Source organism: Phodopus roborovskii, unplaced genomic scaffold (assembly GCF_943737965.1).
Source record: "Phodopus roborovskii unplaced genomic scaffold, PHOROB, whole genome shotgun sequence".
NCBI lineage: Eukaryota > Metazoa > Chordata > Mammalia > Rodentia > Cricetidae > Phodopus > Phodopus roborovskii.
Genome location: NW_026125281.1, coordinates 14,388,168 through 14,409,803, shown reverse-complemented (window position 1 = coordinate 14,409,803; position 21,636 = coordinate 14,388,168). Strand labels below are relative to the sequence as shown.

The 21,636-nt window shown below is 39.7% G+C and overlaps 1 protein-coding gene across 1 annotated transcript in view; it reads right to left on the bottom strand.

The window, feature by feature from the left end:
• The window catches only part of Tox (thymocyte selection associated high mobility group box), a 292,509-nt gene that overhangs the window by 141,832 nt on the left and 129,041 nt on the right, over positions 1-21,636 (bottom strand). Inside the window, exon 2 of the mRNA XM_051196284.1 lies at positions 7,573-7,638. Coding sequence (XP_051052241.1) covers positions 7,573-7,638 — 66 coding nt within the window. The remainder of the gene's footprint in view (positions 1-7,572; positions 7,639-21,636) is intronic.

The window sequence follows — 21,636 nt, the reverse complement described above, 5'->3', positions numbered from 1 at the left end:
ACTAAATATTTTAAATATATAAGCTATTAAATAATATAGGTCAGATGAAGCATACATAAAGATACAGACATAAATAAAAATTAAAGCGAAACCTTTTTGAGCTTCTGGGAAGCCTAGCTGGTCTGTTTCCAAACCCAGGAACTGAAACTACTTAGGGAAACTTGACACTTCTGAAAGGTGTTTGGGGTGGCAGATGAGGGGACAACAAAAAGTAGAGACCTGAGGTGAGTGGAAAAAAAAAACCCTCAGGCCATAGCATTGCTCTTATACTAAACATGAGCATAATCTTTCCTACTTGACATATTAAGGCTTTAGTGATTGCTTAGAACAAGCTTTAATTGCCTTGGAAACAGTTGGTACACATAGGCATCATGACTCAACACACTACTATTCTGAGACTGAAATGCCACTATGTTTTTAGGCATTATTTGGAGACAAGTTTATTATGAGTGCTCAAAAATATAGTGTGTTATAAACACATTTTTATCACAAAAGGTCACACTCGTCTATATGTTAAAGGAAAAAGTAATTCAAGGCATAATTATGAACAAGGCATAATTTCAGCCTGGATCAAACCTCCTGTGTGATGATGGTCAGCTCTGCTCTATTGCCTGCATGGCTGGCAGTCTCTAGATTTCCTCTCCCAGAGCAAACCTAGCTCCAAATGGAGCTTGGCATTTCCAGGCTCTGTGTTTCTTTTTCTTTTTTTCCACTAATGCTGTTCCATTCACATGTTTTCATAATTTTTATCACTGAGCTACATTTCCCTAATGCCTGAAAAAACAGACATTAGACAATTATAATGAAATGCTCAAGCATGCCCAGCAACAAACATTCATTCTCTGAGAGTAAAAAATGATCCTTATATTCGCAAATCCCACTGCTTGGAAATGTATATGATACACAACATTTAACCTGTCAGCAGCCTCATTAGTGTCAATGAGTAGAAACTGGCAATCAGGAGATGGTGAGCTTCACATGTGTTTATGTTTTAAAACGTTCCTGAAATAGCTCTGCTGGCAGGGTTGAAATACAACACTTCTCCGGGACAAATGGGTTTCAGTCTCCATTTTATGGTCTATCTACATTTTTAAGAAATGTGTATTTTATACATAGATTGTTATTTGTAATTAACAGAGTCAACAGTCTGAAAAATAATAATAAAATAACAATTAATAATAATAAAAACAACACTTCTCCAGGACAAATGGGTTTCAGTCTCCATTTTATGGTCTATCTACATTTTTAAGAAATGTGTATTTTAGACATAGATTGTCATTTGTAATTAACAGAGTCAACAGTCTGAAAAATAATAATAAAATAATAATAATTAATAATAATAATAAACTTAAGTTTCACTCTGCTGATACAAAAAATGATCCAGAAATCATGCAGGAAGACTGATGTGTCTTCAATGAACATGAACTCAAAAGATAACTATGATGGTGTCTGTATCCAGTATCCATAAAACCATTAAGACATTTTCATAAAGTAGAAGAAATATGTGAGCTATTTCAAGATATAATGCAGAGAAACAGACTTCCATGTAAGAAGCCAATTTAGGAAGAAAACAACATAAACAATAGTAACTTGTGTGTTCAAGTGAGGCATCTTTTAAATTTTGAGTAATGAAGATGTCAAGCCAAATGCTAGAGTAGTTTAACTTAATTAGGTGGCCTATTTTTCCAGGCATCCTTTCATTTCCCATTGAAAATCCAGCTTGTATGCGAGGCAACAGGAGCAATTTTGTCTGTAATGAATACCTCGGGGACCGCGCAGTAATGATTCAAATGTTATACTGGAGACTGGTTTGAGTAACTAGTCCCTGCTTGTTAAGATGCCAGACTCTATTGGGCTAACCAGATTACTTGATGCAAGCGGCTTCATCATTTTATTGGTCCACTGGTCAAAAAGTCAAGTTAACCTTACTCCGGAAAAATTTCCAAAAGGAGCCAATCTAAAAATACTGCGTCTAATCTTCAATTCAAATTTATGTCACAATCGTGGACTTTTTTTTATGGCCCATGACAATAAGTTCTTTTTTTTTTTAACTTAAAAAATACTTTTAAAAATATCTCCATATAGATTTTTTTTTTTTTTTGGCCACAACTCATTTACACTCTGATCTACAGAGTTTCCTCATTAGGAAAACATAATTATAAAAGCGTCATCAGCATGTTTGCAAACTTTAGAACATAATTCTAAGAATAGAAAGGTGAACCTAGAAAGTCAAGTGGCTGTGCTGCCATGGGGTTGTCAGTTACGAAGAGCAGTGGTTGCTGTGATGGTGGCACCAGTTATTATGCAGCTTCCTATCACATTAACTCTGCAAGTTTTGTTCTTGAAATGAAGTCTGGGACACTGGCACCTCAGATTAATTGTGTCCCAGTTAATCACCCAGACAAGTGGTGATACTACAGTCAACCAAGTCATGCAAGGTGTACTACGCTTCTACAAGGCGAGGTGGAGAAGCTTTGCGAATGGAAATCTCAGACAATCAATGTGACAAAAACACACATAATACACTTCTTCATTTTCTTGTTTTTCAACAAGTGGTACTGAATAACTGTGATGGTTCAAATATCATTGCAGGCACAGGAGACCCAGAAAGAAAGCAAAGCAACAAGTCACTCCTTCAAGGATTCATAACCTTACAGGGATGATAAGGACAAGACTCTGAGGGCCTTATGCCACCGAACGTCAAGCTTGCTCTTCCACAACGCAAGTGTGAGACAGTGCCAAGACCTTGAGGACCACCTCCTAGTAACACTGAGGAGAAGCAGGAAGGTGGAGGAAGTGAGCAGTTGAGATGGATTCACGAAGGATGGCGATCAGAGCATAACAGTGTGATTGAAAGGAGGAGGAAGATTCAAATGTTAAGCAAAAAAGTATGTGGGATTAAGTGTGGCCTGAGTGATGACGGCGGCTATCCAAAGCTGTGCTCACAGATTGCACAGCGATTTTTTTTTTCAGTTGTAGAAAACAGGTTGACATGTGAGAATCTGAAAGCTGCAGGGCGTGCATTGCATCCTGATAAACTGGAGTCGTCGGCAAGGTACAGGTCCCCAGAAGGGTCAGACACCGAACCTGGACCTCACAGGGGAGAGTTTCCCCACAGGTACAGATTTGTACTTGAAATGCACTGTAGTTTGAGTCTGTGCTTCCTATGACTGCAAGGGAACAGTACTTCTATACTTTATCATGTTGGTTAGCCTCCTGAATAAAGAAGTATCCAAGGCAACTGACTTACTAAGGGAAAAGTGTCTTTTGTCGCTTTAGGCTGTTGGTGGACCTGAGGAATGGCAATTGGAGAGAAGGGTTTTGCAGTCTCACAATCTGCATTAAAGGTGTGTCCCCTATGACCCAAGGATCTCCCACTTGGACCTATTTCCCTTCCAAATAGTACCATTGTGCAGATAGCATGGAATTGACATTTGAACCTCTAGGGGCAGTCATCTAAAGTACAGTTTTTAGTACTTGTTTGAGACCTTGAGACTTGGAAAGCAGAAAAGAGGCAGAATTCCAGTGCAGACAGAGAGAAATGAATCAGAAGATGAGAAGAATGTAGAGTGTGACCTTACATCTGGGTACTTAACATTTAGGGTGTAGTGTGAGGCTGAGTAAGTACAAGAATGCCATTCAAACAAAGGATAACTCCCTGGGGAGGAAGGCAGATCAAAGGAAGAAGACAGGGAAAAGGAGGGATGCTGGGAGCAGGGTGGGTAGGGAGGGCAGCAGACAGTCACACAGAACAAAAACTGTGTAGTGCTCTGAAGGTCAAGGTCAGGAATGCAGTAATTTTTTAAAAAGAAAAGTTTCACTAATGAAACCGAAACATCTCCATTACTCAATATCAGAAAAACCTTTGAAAATCCCCCAGCAAGAAACTATTTCTTGCATAAAGACGACCCATCCTCCCCATCTTTTCATGTAGACCTGTCACTGTAAGGAGCAGAACTGCGGACCAGTAGCACAATGCTGCTCCTAGGAGAAGACAGCAGGAAGCAGAGAATGGAGATGCAATGTGGAAAGGAGAATTCCTGAAATTCTTGCAGAAGAAGAAAGAATGGGAAGCAATGACACATATCCAAGGATAGACTATCTCAGGGGCCAGAGGGAACACTGCTGAAGAAAACCAGATGATGCTCAGCCCTGTGATGCACTTAATTCTGAGGGTCTCTGACATCTTCAGACACATCCAAGAAGCCGCAGAAGGTACTGCACTGCTTCTGGGATCCAGAGAGAAGAGGTTAATGTGATGAGCAATGAGAACCACGGATGGTGGTTTTGAGAAGCCTGAGAAGGTTCTGTTGGAAATCCAGCTCAGGCAGGAAGCCCAGTTCCTTACCACCATGCCATACTTTCTGGCACAGCAGTCTAGATACATTTAAAATAAATTTCATTGTATCTATTCAAGGTATGCATCACAATGTGGGGGCACATAGACCTTAAAAAAATGGTTACTGCTGTGAAGCAGTGGCATCACAGAGGATCCCTTATCTATGTGCGTGGCAAGAATATCATCTACTCACTTGGGAAGATCTTGAGTATGTTAACAACAGTTTACATGTCGGCTCTCTTGACTTGTTCTTTCTATATGTCTGCTCCTTTGTATCTTAGTCTAATTCTGTTGTCTCACTCAAGCATGACAAGAAGGCTGAGGTCTCTTAGGGGACGTCTGTGCCTTCCCATCTGGCTCTCCTATGGTGTCGTCATACCTACTCTCCAATTGGACAAGCCCAATATTGCAAGGTCATGAGTATCCAGCAACATTGTCCCTTCAGACAGGGTTTGGAAACACACAAAAAAGAAATATTGCACTGCATGGAGTAAGATGATTATGTTTAGGGTGAAAACAAGTTAAACGGTGTTTAACTCCGAGTCCTGAGTGCCCAGAACAGTTACACCTGTTAGAGCAGAAAATAGTCAGTTTTCCAAGCATGGTACCAGGGTTCGGTAGCAATGTTATGGGATTTTATTACATACTTTTCAGTCTTATTATCCTGGTGCATTCAATTTAAAACCTGCCTATCAATTACCAAGCCATATGCAAAAAATTTTTAAGGGTCTGTATATACCAGCTTATGAGGTAGAGAATGCACTCAGTGGATAGGGTGAGGGGGCCTTGAGACTGTCTAAAAGAATATCATTAATTTTTACAGGGTACTTTCGTTTCTGGAGCAGCTCCAGCATAGGCTTTCTATAAAAATCATCTCAAGTTCAGGATTATGCTATATGCTTGCAGAAGCATCACAGCAAAAACGTTGTTCCATATGTTGCTACTTAGCAACATAGTCTGTAAGTCCCACAGCAGGCACGGAGCTGGAAACTAAACAGGAATCACAATGTGGAGTGATGGGATGAGGCAAGCTGTCCCGGATTACTAAACTATGCAGCTGTTTGATGTTAGCTAGGAAAGGGAACAAAACTCTCTTCTTTCCTACAGGATGACTAAGATCTCACTTATGGTAGCCTAAAGGACACCTTGATTACAATTCCAAAAACAAAACAAAACAAAACAAAACAACAAAAAACAAAAACATAATGAATTCTTGAACACCGCATATCGCAGGAAGCAAAAAGAATGTTAAGTGTAAAATTTAGCAAAGGCCATTAATTTGTTGAAGTTTATTTGTATTACCTTTCATTGGTCTAATATTTAAAACAACTAATTAAAAAAAAAAGCCTTTTGATACATCTTGCATTATTTAAAAAATACCTTGCTCCTGGCTCACAAAGCTGGCATATCTGTAGAGAGCACAAATTATCTATCTAGATCTCTTTCTTCTTCCATTATAAACAGTCACTGTATTGGAAACAGTCTAAGAACTCCTGACCAAAATATTAAGAAAAACACGGCTGGTTGTTTGATTTTAGTAAGGGATTGATATTCCACACTGAAGCTGAATTTAGAAATCTAAGAAGCTGAATTGCAAAGATGCATATATTCTGAAGTTGCCATCCTTTATCCCAAACTCCTTAAGACGGGCGTAATGGTTCTCTGCGAGCGAGCAGCTGCTTTATAACAGTAATCATTTATTGAGTTTGTGTTTCTACTGTTTCAAACAAATTCAATTAGCCTTCACACTTCAAAACCCTAAAGGCCCAAAGAGATGGTACCGGCTTGCTTTAATCTAATAGTAATACTAAACTTGTCAGTACAGTTTGGGGATTGATGGTTAGAAGCAAATTAATAGTAACATTTTTCATTTTTTAATCAAACAGTCCTATTCAGAACTACCTATGGGTCCTGGAGGGTACTTAGCAGAATGAATTCAGCAAAGGAAGAATTCCACATGCAAAGCTTGCCTGTCAGAGTTGTTCTTACAGTGATCTTCTCAATAGACTGGAAGCCAGCAGAATCCAGGTCTCACAACTTCATGATGACCTTTATGGCTGGACCATATAGCGCAGTGTCCATACTGTCTACCAGACAAGGCAGTGGTCATAATGATGGTTAAATAAATGCTGAGCTCCTGGAGAGGTGTGCCTGTCTGTTTTTAGTTAAGCAGGAGACATTGGCTCAAAGAGAATACTCCTATTATATGCATTACATTGCATTTTCTGACAACCACCATGAAAGAAATATTTTTGTACATCGTGGTCCCTTTGTACCCCCTCTTCTCTCAGTGATCAAATGAACACTGGCAGAGAAATAGGCATTGAAAAGTACGACCTGGGAGTTTATGCGTTCCGTGGCTGGTACGTGAAATCCCAGGCAAATGCGATTTTTACTATTAAAGAAAAAATAGGCTCATGTCCACGAAATGCTCCCGTGAACTCTCCCTACTCTCATTTATTCGCTTATTTATTTTTGCTTATAGTGTTCTGATACTCTATGTTATCCCGGCACCCTAGGGCAGTTATAATTTTGCTTTAACTGCTCTCTCTGGATTAGAGGGCCTGGTTTTAAGTATCTAAAAATAAATAGCCAAGCATTTACTTTTATAAATGTAACCATTAACATTCTCCCTCCACGTTTGTTGTCGCGTCTCATGATTAAATACCTTGTCAACCTTTCCCAGGGAAAAGGACACAAAGGTGCCCTTGAAAGATTTCAATCACGTTTGTGGTCAGAGACCTAAAAGCCACTCTCTCCCCTGTCCCCCAAAATGTCCTAAAAGCAGCCGTCTGGAACTCACCAGCCATGATCCCTCAGTGATGAAGATAATGTAGGTTTGGAAGTGGCCCCAAACAGTTGATAATTGAAGCTATTGGTGGCATGTGTAGCTTACAATGATCAACTCACCCACAGTCAGAAACACAAATAACTTGCACCTGTAAAGACTTTATTTCCTAAAGGTAACACAACTGTTTAGGAAAGCTCATGCTGGCAAAACAGCTGCTTGCCATTCTGGAGAGGAAGCAAGGTAGCATCCTTCAACAAATGCCAAAGCTGGTGTTTTATCAGCTCTATCTCATTAACTGGAAACAAGGCTTAAATGCTTTGTTTATAAATTATGATTATTCCTGATTGCAGCAGTTACTGATAGTGCTACTCATTTGCAATGCAACTCTTTGAATTTGTTTAATTACAATTTGAAACAAGGCAGAGAAGATTAATTAACCCACCTGGCTGGCTGGCACATAGTCCTGGCTCGGCTCTGTCATGCTCATATACATGTTCTCACCGTCAAACTGCGAATGAAATAATAGTAAACATTGAGCAATCTTGACTCTGTGTGTGTGTGTGTGTGTGTGTGTGTGTGTGTGTGTGTGTTTCTCCCCCACCTTCCACCACCAAACTGGAAAAACAGTAGCCATAAAAAATAGCACGGCTGAGAATATGAAAACTCTTTGATAGCAAGTGAGCCACATCTTTCCTTTGATGTTTCTGTTGTCATCTTTCCTGACCTTGCGTGTCAGTGATTTGGAGTAATTAGTGCTCTAGTAATTACAGCAAGCAAGCAAGAAATGAATGGCTTCCTTTCATCTGCAATCTGTTTTAAAACAAAATGGCTCATTTTGCACGCCATGTATACATACTGCAGTTGGGCTGTAATGAAGTATTAAATGAATGGCATGCTTTCTGAAAGGAAAAAAATAATGGGAAATACAAGGAAGCAGAGCCCCGTGCATTCTGAGTTTAGCTCTCAGAAAAGAAAAAGTATGGACTTTCATAATGGACTAAAACTGGCTTCACTCTAACAGCCCTTTGATTAGAAAAGCATTTTAAATTTATAGTAATATCCAAAGAAAGCATTTGCCACCATAACTGTGGCTAAGAATGGAATTTAAGAATAACAAAGAAAACCAATAATAACATACAGGTACCATGATCAAACTCCTTTCCCTGAAATTTTTTCAAGTACATAGAATGAATATAAACAGGCCAATGCATACAAATTGACCCATATATTTACAAGTTAGGAACAAGAGAGAAGGAGAGTATTCACAGGGCAGTCCCATTGCAAAACTACCAAACAAGCCATTACATTGACAGTAGCACAGTAAACATGGTGATGCTGGGTTTGAACCATTGAATTCAATCTGCCCCTATCTTGAGTCACTTGGTAAATGGGGAAATAATTCCTCTTTTGTTAAGAAAGATTTTTTTCCCTAAGGTAGTCATCAAATGTGCCAATACAATCAGCTTCAAAACTAGGTCTGGATATGTGCCCAGTGGTAGGCTTTCCAGACACGGGAACTTGGAAAGAGGATCTACTTTTCAAAACGAAACAATCAAAAGGTAGAAGTACAAGTGAATGGTAATATGGACATTCTGACATACCTCCAAACTGGTACAGGCAAACAGAGAGCCATGAGTCAGAGACATTCTATTCCATTACCTTTGGGTTATGAGCCCCGGAGAAAGGTACTTATACAACCCCCACAGATGCATCAGAGCCTCTACTACAGTCAGCAATAGTGAACGGTGGTGGCAAAAAGCCCCACCACTCCTAGCGATGCTGAAATACTGAAGGGTTTCTCCATGCATCACCCTACAAGCCCAATTTATGTCATGTTCACTACCTATCTCAGCAATCACAAGATCCTTTATTGAATGAGGTGGCTGCTTGTGCAATCCAGAGATTAGCACAAGTAGAGGAGAGAGCTCTGTGTGATTCAGCTGCTTGTCACTGCCTCAGGGGCCTTGAGCCCTAGTGACTTCTCAAAGGGTGACATTCCATCGGTCAGGTGAGTTCCCCTAAGCACCAATCACCCAACATATCCAGGAGCACAAATTCTGACAAAGAATTCCACAGGGAATTCTCCAGTGTGGCCTGCTGGGGTGCACTGGTTTGTTTGCAAATGTTTTCAATGTTAAAACGCCAAAGAACCACTTAAAATATGGACAGTTTTTTTTTTCTATGACAAACTAAACGAAACAGAAGTAGTGAAATGAATCAGACGATCCGAAGTCCATGCATATTCTAGAATGTGTTACTTTCTATTTCATCTTCTTAAACTCATTTTCTAAATCTGGCATCATCCTCAAGCCAGCTAAAGCTTTGAAGTTTTGGTTTTAGTCTATCCAAAGTGTAGGCTGATTGAATATGTTCATGTTACTGTTCTGGGTGAACATTTTCCCTCAAAATGTACCAAAGTTAAGTGATTTTGAGCCAAGGCTGAAATAGCATTTCACAATTAAAAGGAAAAAAAAGTGTACAGTTATAAACATTGTCATTTTTTAAGTATATTCCATGTCCCTTCTCCCTAGACACATATCTACTGCTATGCATGAACTAATTTAATGTTTTGACTACCAAGAATTAGGTATTATTCTTACTACCTGGATATCATAAGTGAGCTTGGAAAGGGACAGAGAGCCTGGTTAGGCTAGGTGCTGACTCTACAGCTTCTCCCAGGCCTGTCTGGGGTTAAGCTTGGGCTGACTGACACATGCACTCACCTGCCAGAACAGATGGACCTATTCTGAGTCAGGATGGTGAGTTAGCTACAATAAAGATAGTGTTCCTGCTGACCGTGACACTTCAGGATGGGGATCCCTAATCTGGATGCTGCAAAGCTGAATTGCTTTTAAATTCGAGACATTATAGGCACTACCACAATGCCACAAGTACACATCTTTCTACAATGAAAATAATGCAAGCACACTAAAAACAGCATAGGAAGCCGCCTTCTGATTATGGATATATAGGTAAATAAAATGTGACTGTCTTGTTTATATTTAGGTCATCTCTCTTTCATACAGACACACAGAAACACACACACACACACACACGCACACGCACGCATGCACGCACGCACGCACGCACACTCACTCACTCACACTCCAAAATCTGAAAAAAATGGGAAAATCTGACATCTCAAGATTTCAGAGAAGGGCTATTTAACCTATATTTCTATGGTCTTAAGATACTGCCCAGGATTTCCATGTTTTAGTGGGTGCTCTTTATAATGCCCCAGAAGACCGAGTGTTTAGTGCTAAGCTTGTCAGAATGACATTACATGTTCAAAAGACTGTGGAGGTTATGGTGGTTAATTGTATGAGTTAAACTGACTCGGCTTAAGGGTGCCCAGGGATCTGGTAAAATGCTTTTCTGGGTCTGTCTCTGAGAGTACTTACGGATAATGACAACATTTGAATGGGTAAACTGAGTAAAGCAGACTGCTCCCAATACACGGGCCATATCCAATCTACTGAAGGCCTGATTCCTCCCATTTGGTGCTAAAATGTGACACTGGTGTTTCCCTACCTTCAACAGAAACGCTGGTTTTCCTAAAGTCTTGAGCCTGTCAGTAGCTCTCCCCAGGCTCTGGCTTGCCAATCATAGATTTTTGGAATTGCTCAGCCTCTTAACTATATATGGGTGAATTTCTTATAACCTCTTACAACGTACATACACTTCCTCCTTTCCTTCCCCACTCTCTCTCACTCATTATCCACCTATCATCAACATATATATCTGCTTGTCTAGCTATTTAGATAATATCTCATATTGATTCTTCCATTACTACTATTCTATCCAGAACTCTTTAGGACCATATTTTTGGTGGGCCCACTGACACACATCTGTTGTCCCAGCTCTCAGGAGACAGAAGCATCAGGATCTCTAGTTTGATGCCCGTCTGACCTATCCAGAAAGACCTTGCTTTTTTGAGCAGGGAGGGTGGGGTAGAGGGTTGGGAGGAAAAGAGTGAAGAAATTCTTAGAAGCATTTGCTTTCTAGAGAGCAGGGCCTAGTTTGCTAGGGGGAGTTCTGGCTGTTTTGCTGGGACAGAACCTCAGTCCCTGGGTCCCTTTCCCACCATGCTACTTCCTGTGGCTTCCCATCCCCCATGCAGTCACTCCCTCATTCCACAGTGCCTCACTTTACTTTCACACTTGGAAGTGTTTCCCAGGGTCCCATTAGTCAAGGCCAGCGATGGTAGCCTATGGGCTCCCCTGGGTAGGGCTGGGTTGCTGGGAAGGTGTTATGGTTAGGGATGCAGTACACTAGACAGTGGGTAACCTAAACACATCCCATAAGTTAGGATCAGCGTTAGATCATCAAAAATGTTAATTACCTAATTAACAGAACTCAAACCATACTTGTTTCATTACACAAATTATCTTCCCAAAGAAAATGACAGTGCCTTTAGAAGACTGAGAGGATTCAGGTTTCAGACAAGATTTTAATGGATTTGTGCTTGTTTTTTCTTTGAGTGGGATCTAGTACTTAAAACATTACTCAAACCGCCTACCATTGAGCTACATTTCTAGCCCTCTCGAATGTTGGAGGGTGATGCTGTCCAAGTTCACAGTGGATTAGAATTAGTAGAGGGACTGGGGTGACACCTCAGTCAGTAAGTGTTTTCCATACAAGCATGAGAACTTGAGTTCAGGCTGAAATGCCCAAATAAATGCCTGGTGTAGTGGCACACACTTATAGTCCATGCCTTCTGTGGAGTTGGAAACAGGGAAATCCTTATGTAGCCTAACTGGTAAACTTCAACTTCCAGTGACAGACTTAGTCTAAGCAGTAAAGTAGACGGCATCTGAAGAAGGACACAGGAAGTTGACTTTGGGCCTCCACAGGCACATACATACATGTGCATGTGCATTTTCATACACACATATATACCTGCACATATGAAAATAGGTGTGTGTGCTTGCACACAATACATGTACAACTGATTAATTTACAAAAAAAAAAACCTTACGAGGAAAAGAAGAAAAAGTACAGACATGGTAAGGGGATGGTCATTCAAATGCTATCTCCAATTCCTCAATATTCTGATTCTCAAGACTGTATTTAATATAATAAACTTAGGTTGGCTGGGAACCAAGAACCCCACCCTATATAAGCAGGCTCCATCTGTATGAGTTGGAAAACAAAAATTGGTACATGTCCAAATAGGCCTCCTCCATCTCCTTGTGGTTGAAGGCTTGCAATTGGACCCTGGCTGAGAAGGGGAGAGGGCAAGGGTATCCCGACCCACCTCTTCCCCCATCAGGCTGGGTTTTCATAGCTCACCACACCCTGTCCCGGAGATGCTGCCAGGGCCTCAGCAGGCCTCCTACTACTCCAACTATCTTAAAAGGCATCCCATGTTGTGGGCGTAAGTCCAGTTGTCATTTGAAGTAGACTTATAGCTCAGAGAGTCCCAGAATTTTGGGTTTGGAAAGCTCCCTAAAGACATTTATCTGAATGTCTCACATCACGATGGAAGAAATAGATGCTTTGTTAGTCAAGAGGACCATCTGGGAATAGAACCAAGGTCTGGATTCAGAATAGAAAAGCTTTTCACTATGATACACTGCTTTATTTTCTATTACCCATAAAAGGTGGGAATTGGACTGTGCCACTACAGACGTTCCTGATACATTCATTGTCAAGTGAGTACAAACTACACGAATACACCTAACTACTAAATACCTCAGCTTAGCGGCACAGCGAACTGCACAGTGTTGATTGCTTCTGCCTGTGATTGCATGGCAGACTAGGAGCTCTAAATTGCTGTCGCTGCCCAGCATCACAGAGAGGACTGAATTGAGAGTTGCAAGCCCAAGAAAACTACAACATTCAAAATTAGGACTAGGAGGCTGGGAATGATGTTTTAGTAACAGAGAACTTGCTTAGCATACACAAAGCCCTGGTTTCTATCCCTGGCACCATTAAATAAATAAAGAGCATGATTGTGGTGTCTACTGAATTCATAGTGCTTCTGCATTCCCACAAAGCAAAGAAAAATCTGTGAACTTGCACCATCGTAAGTCAGTAGTGTATATTTGTGTATTCACAGATCTGAAGGCACAGCAGGGGCATTATTACACTCTAATGACTGCAATTCCCTCTACATGGATCACATATTGGATACCCATTATTAGATTATTAGTAATTACCGCAATAAAGTAGTTTCATTAAACATAACTAACTAATTTGCCCATGCCTTTTGTTTAGTGCAGTTAGTATTCTTGGAAGTCAACTGAATTTAGGCTTTATAACTTTTTAAGATGTATATGACCATATGAGGGCTTTTAATTTTCACGTTTTCTCAATTTAAAACCTTCAACAAAGTTTGAAAGAATAAATAGACTGACTCCTTTAAATCTAAATGTAAATGGCATCAAGTTCGGATTAGCTTTTCTGACCAAGCACTTTTATATTCTTTATTGTGTTTTCATTTCAAAGCACCAGGGGATACAATCACATAAAAAGCCATTTATAATCTTCTACTACAGTTTTTGGAAATTGTTTTTAGAGGATATTAACCAAACCCATAATCCAAAGAGCCTTTCAAACTAGGTAGTCATTACTTCTCTTTAAAAACAGAAAACAGATATTTAGTTCTGTGTGTAGCCAGCTAGTGATGAGCAACCCTGAGCAATGTGAGGCTCTCAAAACAGGAACACATGAGACATCTGATGGAGAACATGAAATGCATATCAGCATTGGCTCTGGAACAGAACAGAATGTGGTATCATTTCTTACGGAACCCTTGAGAAGAAAACCAGAAAACTGCGGCTAAAGGAGAGAAGAAGGGACACACACACACACAGACACACACACAGACACACACACACACACACACACACACACACACACGAGAGAGAGAGCGAGAGAGAGAGGCAGAGAGAGAGAGGGACAGAGAGAGAGAGAGAGGCAGAGAGAGAGGGACAGAGAGAGAGAGAGAGAGAGAGAGAGAGAGAGAGAGAGAGAGAGAGAGACAGAGGAAACCCCAAAGAACTCATGTAAAGGTATCACACTGTGTCTATGGGGGAAAATCCACACATTAATAGATATTTTCTGTTTGATTTGATTACAAAAAAGAAAAAAAAAACTACTAATAGAAATGTTTATGATACTGATGGATTAATATGGTATTTCTTAGAAAATCCATTATGTTAGTCATAAGAAGGAGTAACAATTTTCAAAATAAAATTTCCATTTCTGTGTTGGTTGGTCCAGCAGTAAAAGCTACATTTTTTTTAAATTTATTGTAATGAAAGAAATAACTTTGGGCAGCAAGTCCAAGCCTTTTGCCATTTTGTCTGGGTGCAAGCAGAGCTGGGGATTTAGGTGAGTTATAAAATGCTTGGATAGCACATATAAGACCTTAGGTTCGATCCTTAAGCCAGAGAGAAAAGTCCTCATAGAACGAAACTTCTGAAAAGCTAAGCATAAAACAAATGAATGGAGGCAACGTGCACAGTTGTGAGGGTAGTCATATGCAAAGGCCACACGGACCCAGTATTTTCCTACCCCTCCACATCAAGTGTCCTCTTTTGCTCAGGAGGCACTGGATGGGGACACTTCTCCATGCATGAGCAAAGTTGACCTGCATACTGTGCACTGCATGCTGAACTCTGTGAGTACGTTGGAAACATGTCGGCACAGGCAGAGGCAGATTTTGACACAGGCAGGGAAAAACACATATCTTCCCTGCTTCTCTTTTGGAAGTTTGTGTGTTGCCACCTGGAAGTTCAGCGAACTGAACTGGAAAAGCAGACCACTGCTACCCCCAGCTCCTGTGACTTGAACTGGAGTGGTGCACTGCATAGCCGAATCACGTGGCATTGAGTAGGGGAGAAAGAATAGTCAACTACAGTATACAACCTGGCTCTACTTGGAAGCTACACATATGATCTGATTGTATCCCTGTCCTAGTACATTTACTTGGGGACACATTGCATTTGATAATGTTGGAACCTGAGGTTTTCATTATCAGACTGAGCATGTCAGTGGTGTGAATCTTATGGAGACACCTTAATTTTCAGGGCATGGCTGTCACGCAATGGCTTTGTTGTCCTGACCACTCCCAAACAAATAAAAGTACTATGCTCATATACTCAGATCATCATGGATGGCAGTAATGCAGCCGTGGCTTAAACCAGTTTTAACTTCTTCCTTTGGAAGCACTTTCAAACTCATCAAATACGTAGTTTCCATCACTATTGTACAGTGACTCTCATATAGATGATAAAGAGTTTGTATACTTTTCTGAGATGGATCAATCTCCTATCAACTCTCTCTTCCTGACCCTCAGGCCTTATCTAGTTATCTTTGCATCCAAGAACAGCTGACACCAACTCCATAGTCAAAAAGTAATCAAAGATCCCATTCCCAGCCAGGGCAGCTATGTGTCCTCAAGCAGGTCACTAACCTGTATAGAAAAACTGTGGCTCTTAGTGGGAGCCAGAGGAAGTTGACCCTGTCTCAGCACCCACAAGCCTGGATACCGTAGGAGAGTAGGATGTACAGGTATTACGAAAGGGAGAAACTGACCCCTCGTGTTTCCTGTGGTCTTCCTGGAAATGGACCTCACACCCAACAATTTCTTTAATGCCATGGCTGCTTGGAAACATGTGTTGTGTGATTTGTTGCCTTCACCTCCTCCCAGACTGACCTTCCATCCCATTAATCAGGCTGCCCAGGGCTTTCATTACCAGGGTCAACCTGAGAACTTGCATTCACTAGAGGGTGGGATGGAACAACTTCTATTGACACTAATGGTTAAGTGACTGTTCTGCAGGGCTATAATAATCTTACCCAGTGTGTGTTCTGCTTTTTATTGTATTATGGATAAGAGTCATTAGTTCACTCTTACATTCTTATGCAAAGATGGAAACCAGCTTAGTAGAATATAGGTAGAAGAAATACTTACATCATGAATAGCATTTCTCCATTTAAAAGGAAAAAGTTCAGGTTTCTAGAAAACACATCCTCTACCTTGAAAACCAAACAATCAATTTTCATTTTTCATTGTGTCATAAAGGAAAGAATGTGTGGATGAAAGCTTAACTACCAAGATACTCTGTTGAGTTTAATGCAATCAAAATACTCCCGATACACTTATGCATCTTTACAGAATATGCACCTAAAATCCATCAGTATTAGCTAATAAGGAGCAAATGTTTCTAATACTATGCAGGGGCCTTGTCTTGTAAGGAAATACCTACATAATTCTGAAATTCTATAAAGCCTGAAGCTGTAAAACTATGCTGCTCCAAGAAAGCACAGAGCCAAATGTTTGCTCCAGAATATTCCTTGGTCTTATCTATGAAGTTTCCCTATTCTAAATGAATATATGATGATATTTAAAGACCTACAGGAGAAATATTCTCCAAGTCACTGGGTTTAAGCACATCTCCATTCATTCCATAAGGGCCACACTCTGCTTCAGAAATAGCAAAGTCAGGGAAAGGGATAGAATTGTGTGTGTTTTTTTTTTTTTTTAAGTCTTCAAATATTAGGTGGTTCTATACATTTCTGTCATTTCCTTGGATGGTCTTATGACCTTATGATCCAATGTGATAATCTATCCATATTTTAATGGAGATAGAATCAGTGTTTTGGGGTTGTACTGAAGTTTTGTACATCAGGTGTCCTCTGCCCAAGGGATGCTCATTACACACGTTCTGAATTCAGGGCTGAAGGTTCCCTGTGCTCCCCTCCTTGTAGAAGATCTTACTATTCCATATAGTCATTCATTCATCCCCCTGCTAGCATTTCACAGTTTTTGGCTTATGTCATAAATATTTTGCAGAACATGGCACTTGGTCAGGGACACACACCAGCATATGCTGGAACTCCTGTGTCTGTCAGTGTGTGTACTTCCACTCAAAGCCTTGTTTACTCTGTGGTGAGGGATAGCTGGTTTCCTTTGTCTTATTTTTGGAATGGCCCCTTCTGTGGAGAAATTGAGACTGTAAGATAATCCCATTTGATGCTAATAGTCAGACTTAATATGGCCATGCCAACACATCAAAATGAAGTGATAAATCATGCACTGTGATAATGACTCATCATCTCTCATTTAGCCCACACTTACATGTGCAGGGCTCTCTCTCTCTGTCTCTCTCTCTTTCTGTCTGTCTCTGTCTATCTGTCTCTCTCACACACACAAACACATACAGACTCACAATCGTATAGGCATTTTCATATCATTTTACCGATAAGCAGAATGAATGCTACACAAACTGTGTTAAATATTTTAGCATCTTTCTGTGTGCACATTCTCTTCACTTTTCTCCAGTAACTGTGCCTTCTGCTTGTTTCATGGTTTATTCCTCTCCAAACAGATGGGCTCCTATACCTCCCCAAGAGCTCCACTGCCCAGAGTACCTCTCTCCTCCAGCTTCTTATTCTTTCTCTCCTTACTTCCTAATAATGTGAAAATTACTGAATTTATCAACTGACTTGGAATAGATCAGAGTGTGAGACATAATACACTACTAATTATTAGCAGCTGAGCATATACCTGGATTGTCCTAACTAGGAAAAGGTTTCCTACTAAATATCAAACCTAGTTGTCACTGATAACACCCTTTATTTGCCCTTGTGTAAGTTTCTACAGCACCCTGTGTTTATGATGGCCTGTATCTCACTGTATTGTCCCTGGCTACACACTTATAGTTAACTATAAGCACCATAACATCAGAAACTTTCTGGCCTAGGCCTGCCATAGTTTTACTTTCCCATTGCTATTACGGGAATAAGTAAATAAAACTGAGTCCTATGTTACAGGAACTATAGCATTGGAGGCATCTCAGGTCTCCAAGATTCTCCAATGTTTATTTGCTATGCATTCATTTCCCAGTAGTATCTGTGCATAGACTGATCCTTTGGAGGTATGGGGCAAAGGTGGCCAGATCCCATATCACTTAGGAAACTGATTTGTGTACTGCAGATGTGAACTCTGTCCATAGTTGCAATAGTTTGAAAGGGAGTCCATTTTGCAGTTTAGACAATAGTTATAAGCGTTGTGGTAAAGACTTGTCCAGACTTCAGGTTCCTTGATTCTGGCATTAGCCAGAGATCAGATTATGGCCAACGTGCTCCGGGTCAAACTGGTGTGTGTTTTCATACTCAGCATGAAGCTGCAAGCAAACACTTCACTAAAGCTAGACCAGTATGCTGATGACAAGTTGGCATGAATGTCAGACCAAGGATGTTTCCTTTTTTCCCTTTCCCATGTGACGCAAGGGTAATTTCAGGATCTTGCTCATGTGTAGGCATGGCATGACAGGACAGACATGTGAAAAGGTGTCATCTTGGAAAGGTCTGAAATCAAAGGCCCAGATGGAAGTCTGGACCTGGTGTTTCCCATCAGATTGGCTTTGGAATGGAGAGTGAAAATTATAATTTCCTTCTGCCATGTCAGATTCAAATGAGATGTGCAAATCTATTTATGAATTGTATAGTTCTACACCCACATGTGCTGTGCTCTGTTGTGGAAACCATGGGACTTCCCCACAGGCAAGTTAACTTAACGGTTTCCATCCGTGATTGGAAACATTAATAAGAGGAAAGTGGTAGAGACAATCAACCCTGTATGCCTCAATTTGTCTGTAATACACCTTTAAGACAGAAAATTATATGGAGACCTAATTTATCTCCATATCCATATCCATATATATATATATACATATATATATATGTATATATATATATATTCAGCCCAACGTTAAATGAGATGATAGCAGGAAAAGTAAAGGAAGAGAAAAGTAAATTAATAGTGAAGTCCTCAGATCAACAACAACTTGTGGATCACCCCAGGCGTGCATGTGTGTGTAAAAGTGTGCACATAAACATGTTTCTCACACTAGCACATTTGTGCACAAAATATTTTTCTCTTCTAAGTTTTTAATCAGCCAATATTTAACTTATTTTTAACTATGCTTGAGGGCAACTCTTGAGGTACACTGCCCGAAACCTTCACACAAAACTGCAGAAGTCTGGAAGGGTAAAGCCTTGTGTAACTCTTGTCTTACAAACAGAAAATTTTACTCACTCATAGCAAAATACACCCTGTCTCATCCAAGAAGTGGACTTATCCATTAAGCCAATTTGTTTTCATTGAAAATTAAGTCACAAAAGTACAGGATTATGCACCTCAGTGTATTTGTATAATATGGGATGGCATAAGTTTCCTACACATTTTATTTTTCATAACTTAGTAGTTTTAAGCATTAAATTACCCACAAGCTAACAAACACTGTATTTCATTGAACTATGTAATCATTTGTTGTTATAGTTCAACAATTATGTGACCTAGATGAACCCCAAGGCATTTCAGTTATCAATGACCACTCTTCTATTCCTACAGTAGCAGAAATGACATCACATCTAACCATCTCTGTTCTATTATTCACTTCTGCAAGAAGAGATGCATTATTAATATCTCTTGCACAGTTCATATTTGCTGTGAAAGATTTTGACATAATGTATTTTTATAGCCATTAAGTAAATTAATATTAATGTTAGATAAGTGGTTTCCAGATTTTTTTTTTTTTTTTTTTTTTTTTTTTTTTTTTGCTAGAAAGGCCTTCTGAATAGCTCTGGGCAGAATGTACATATTTTAAATATGTCTAATGAGTCTTGTCTCCAAGATCCTTCCATGTTACTTGAGACATTAAACTTGAACAAATAAGTTAAACACACTAAAGTAAGAACAAGATGGAAGCTAAACACTATAGCAGATTAAATAATCAAAGAGAATTTTTATTCTCAAAACGCAGAATAATGTTGCTTTTTCTTCCAAACTAATGTACCTCTCCTCCAAAAGTCATCGTATTGTGTCTAAACCTCATTTCACATAATTCAAGAGCAAAACTCTCTAGACACATGGCAGGAAATAGGCCCACACTGATTATTTAAAACCTGTATTTTATAATACCCGCTGCAGTCTATTTTCAGACAATGAACCCACACATCTGCATCAATGCTTCCAAAAGCTAATGTGTTTCTCAAAGCACACACTTTGTAACCTTGATGTGCACTGTAAACTGAGGCTTTTTTTTTTTCTTAAAACAGTGTATTTCACAATGATGATTGTTGACGGGGAAGAGTTTCTGGGTATGCTTTTGAAGAAGTGCTTGTGAGCATCTGCTGTTTTCTCCATAATTTCTCTTTATATTATTTTCCATTAGCAACCACTGAATACTACATTCATTCGATATTCTTTGAGGGCTAGGCTTACTAAATGTATGGTATAAGAGGTACCATTATTTAAAGGATCATTAGTATTTTCTTTTTTTTTTTTTTGTTTTGATATCATTCTTTAGCTGATTATCCAAAGAGTTATCTGTTTTTATTTAAAAATTTTGTGCCTTGATGCAGGGGGTGGGGTGGAATTTGGTTCTGCCTCAGCTTGATGGCCATGCTTTGTTTGTGTCCATGGAGGCCTGCCCCTTTCCGAATGGAGACAATGGAGCAAGAGTGGATGGGGAAGACAGTCGATAGGAGGAAAGGATAGGAAATGGGAGGAGGAGAGGGAGTGGGGGAAACTGAGGTCAGTATGTAAAATAAATGAAAACATTTAATTAACAAAAAAGTAAATAAGCAAATAAAATTATTCTAGACATACAATATACTCATATCTTCCATGAAAGTGGCTCTTAAAAGGGATGATTTTACTCTGCTCTGGCAGGGCATTTACCATTTGGTGATATCTAGAGGCATTTTGATTGCTAAGTGATAGGTATTTTTACAATTAGAAGGTTGTATTACATTCTGTAATGCATAAGACAGACCTCCAAGAATGGTCTAGCCTCATGCCTACAGTGTTGTTGCCTCTGTGAAAGCGTGGTCTACATTGAGCAGCTTGCAGGTTGTGTCATTTTCATGACACACCTAGAGGAAAGATGGGATGAACTGTGAAATGGTTTGTGTGAATAACAAAGACGGCTGCTTAGATTCTAGACCAGACAATATGTCATTTTGAAAAGTGACACAGACATGGCCCTAACAATGTGGTATATATAACCACAAGACTCTTACCCGGCATCCAGCTGTCCCATGTCTTTAGGGGATGATTCTCAAAAGAATTATACAGCCTTGAGGATCTTAGATATATAGTCTATCAACTCAAGATAAGCAGACATTCTGCTGAATAGTATTACAGTTACAGATACTCTGAGTAAATATAAAATAAGAAGGTGAGTTCTTCAAGCTATATACAAAACTGTCACTTGTCAAGGTTAAAACCTAAAAGCTCTAAGAAAAACTAGTAATTTGTTAATTAGGCTTCTATTTATTCTTTCCTGTGCAAATCTAATCATTTGTTTGCAAGATGCTGCATCTTCATTAAAGCCATTAGTATTCTAAGTAGATGGCTGTACTAATTTTCTAAATGGAAGTGGAATGTCACTCCTGTGTTTCCAGAGGCTCTTACAAATGAATATGCCCACATAATATAATCTGTTTTGAATGAGCACCCTTACCAACAGGTATGTGGGAAATTATG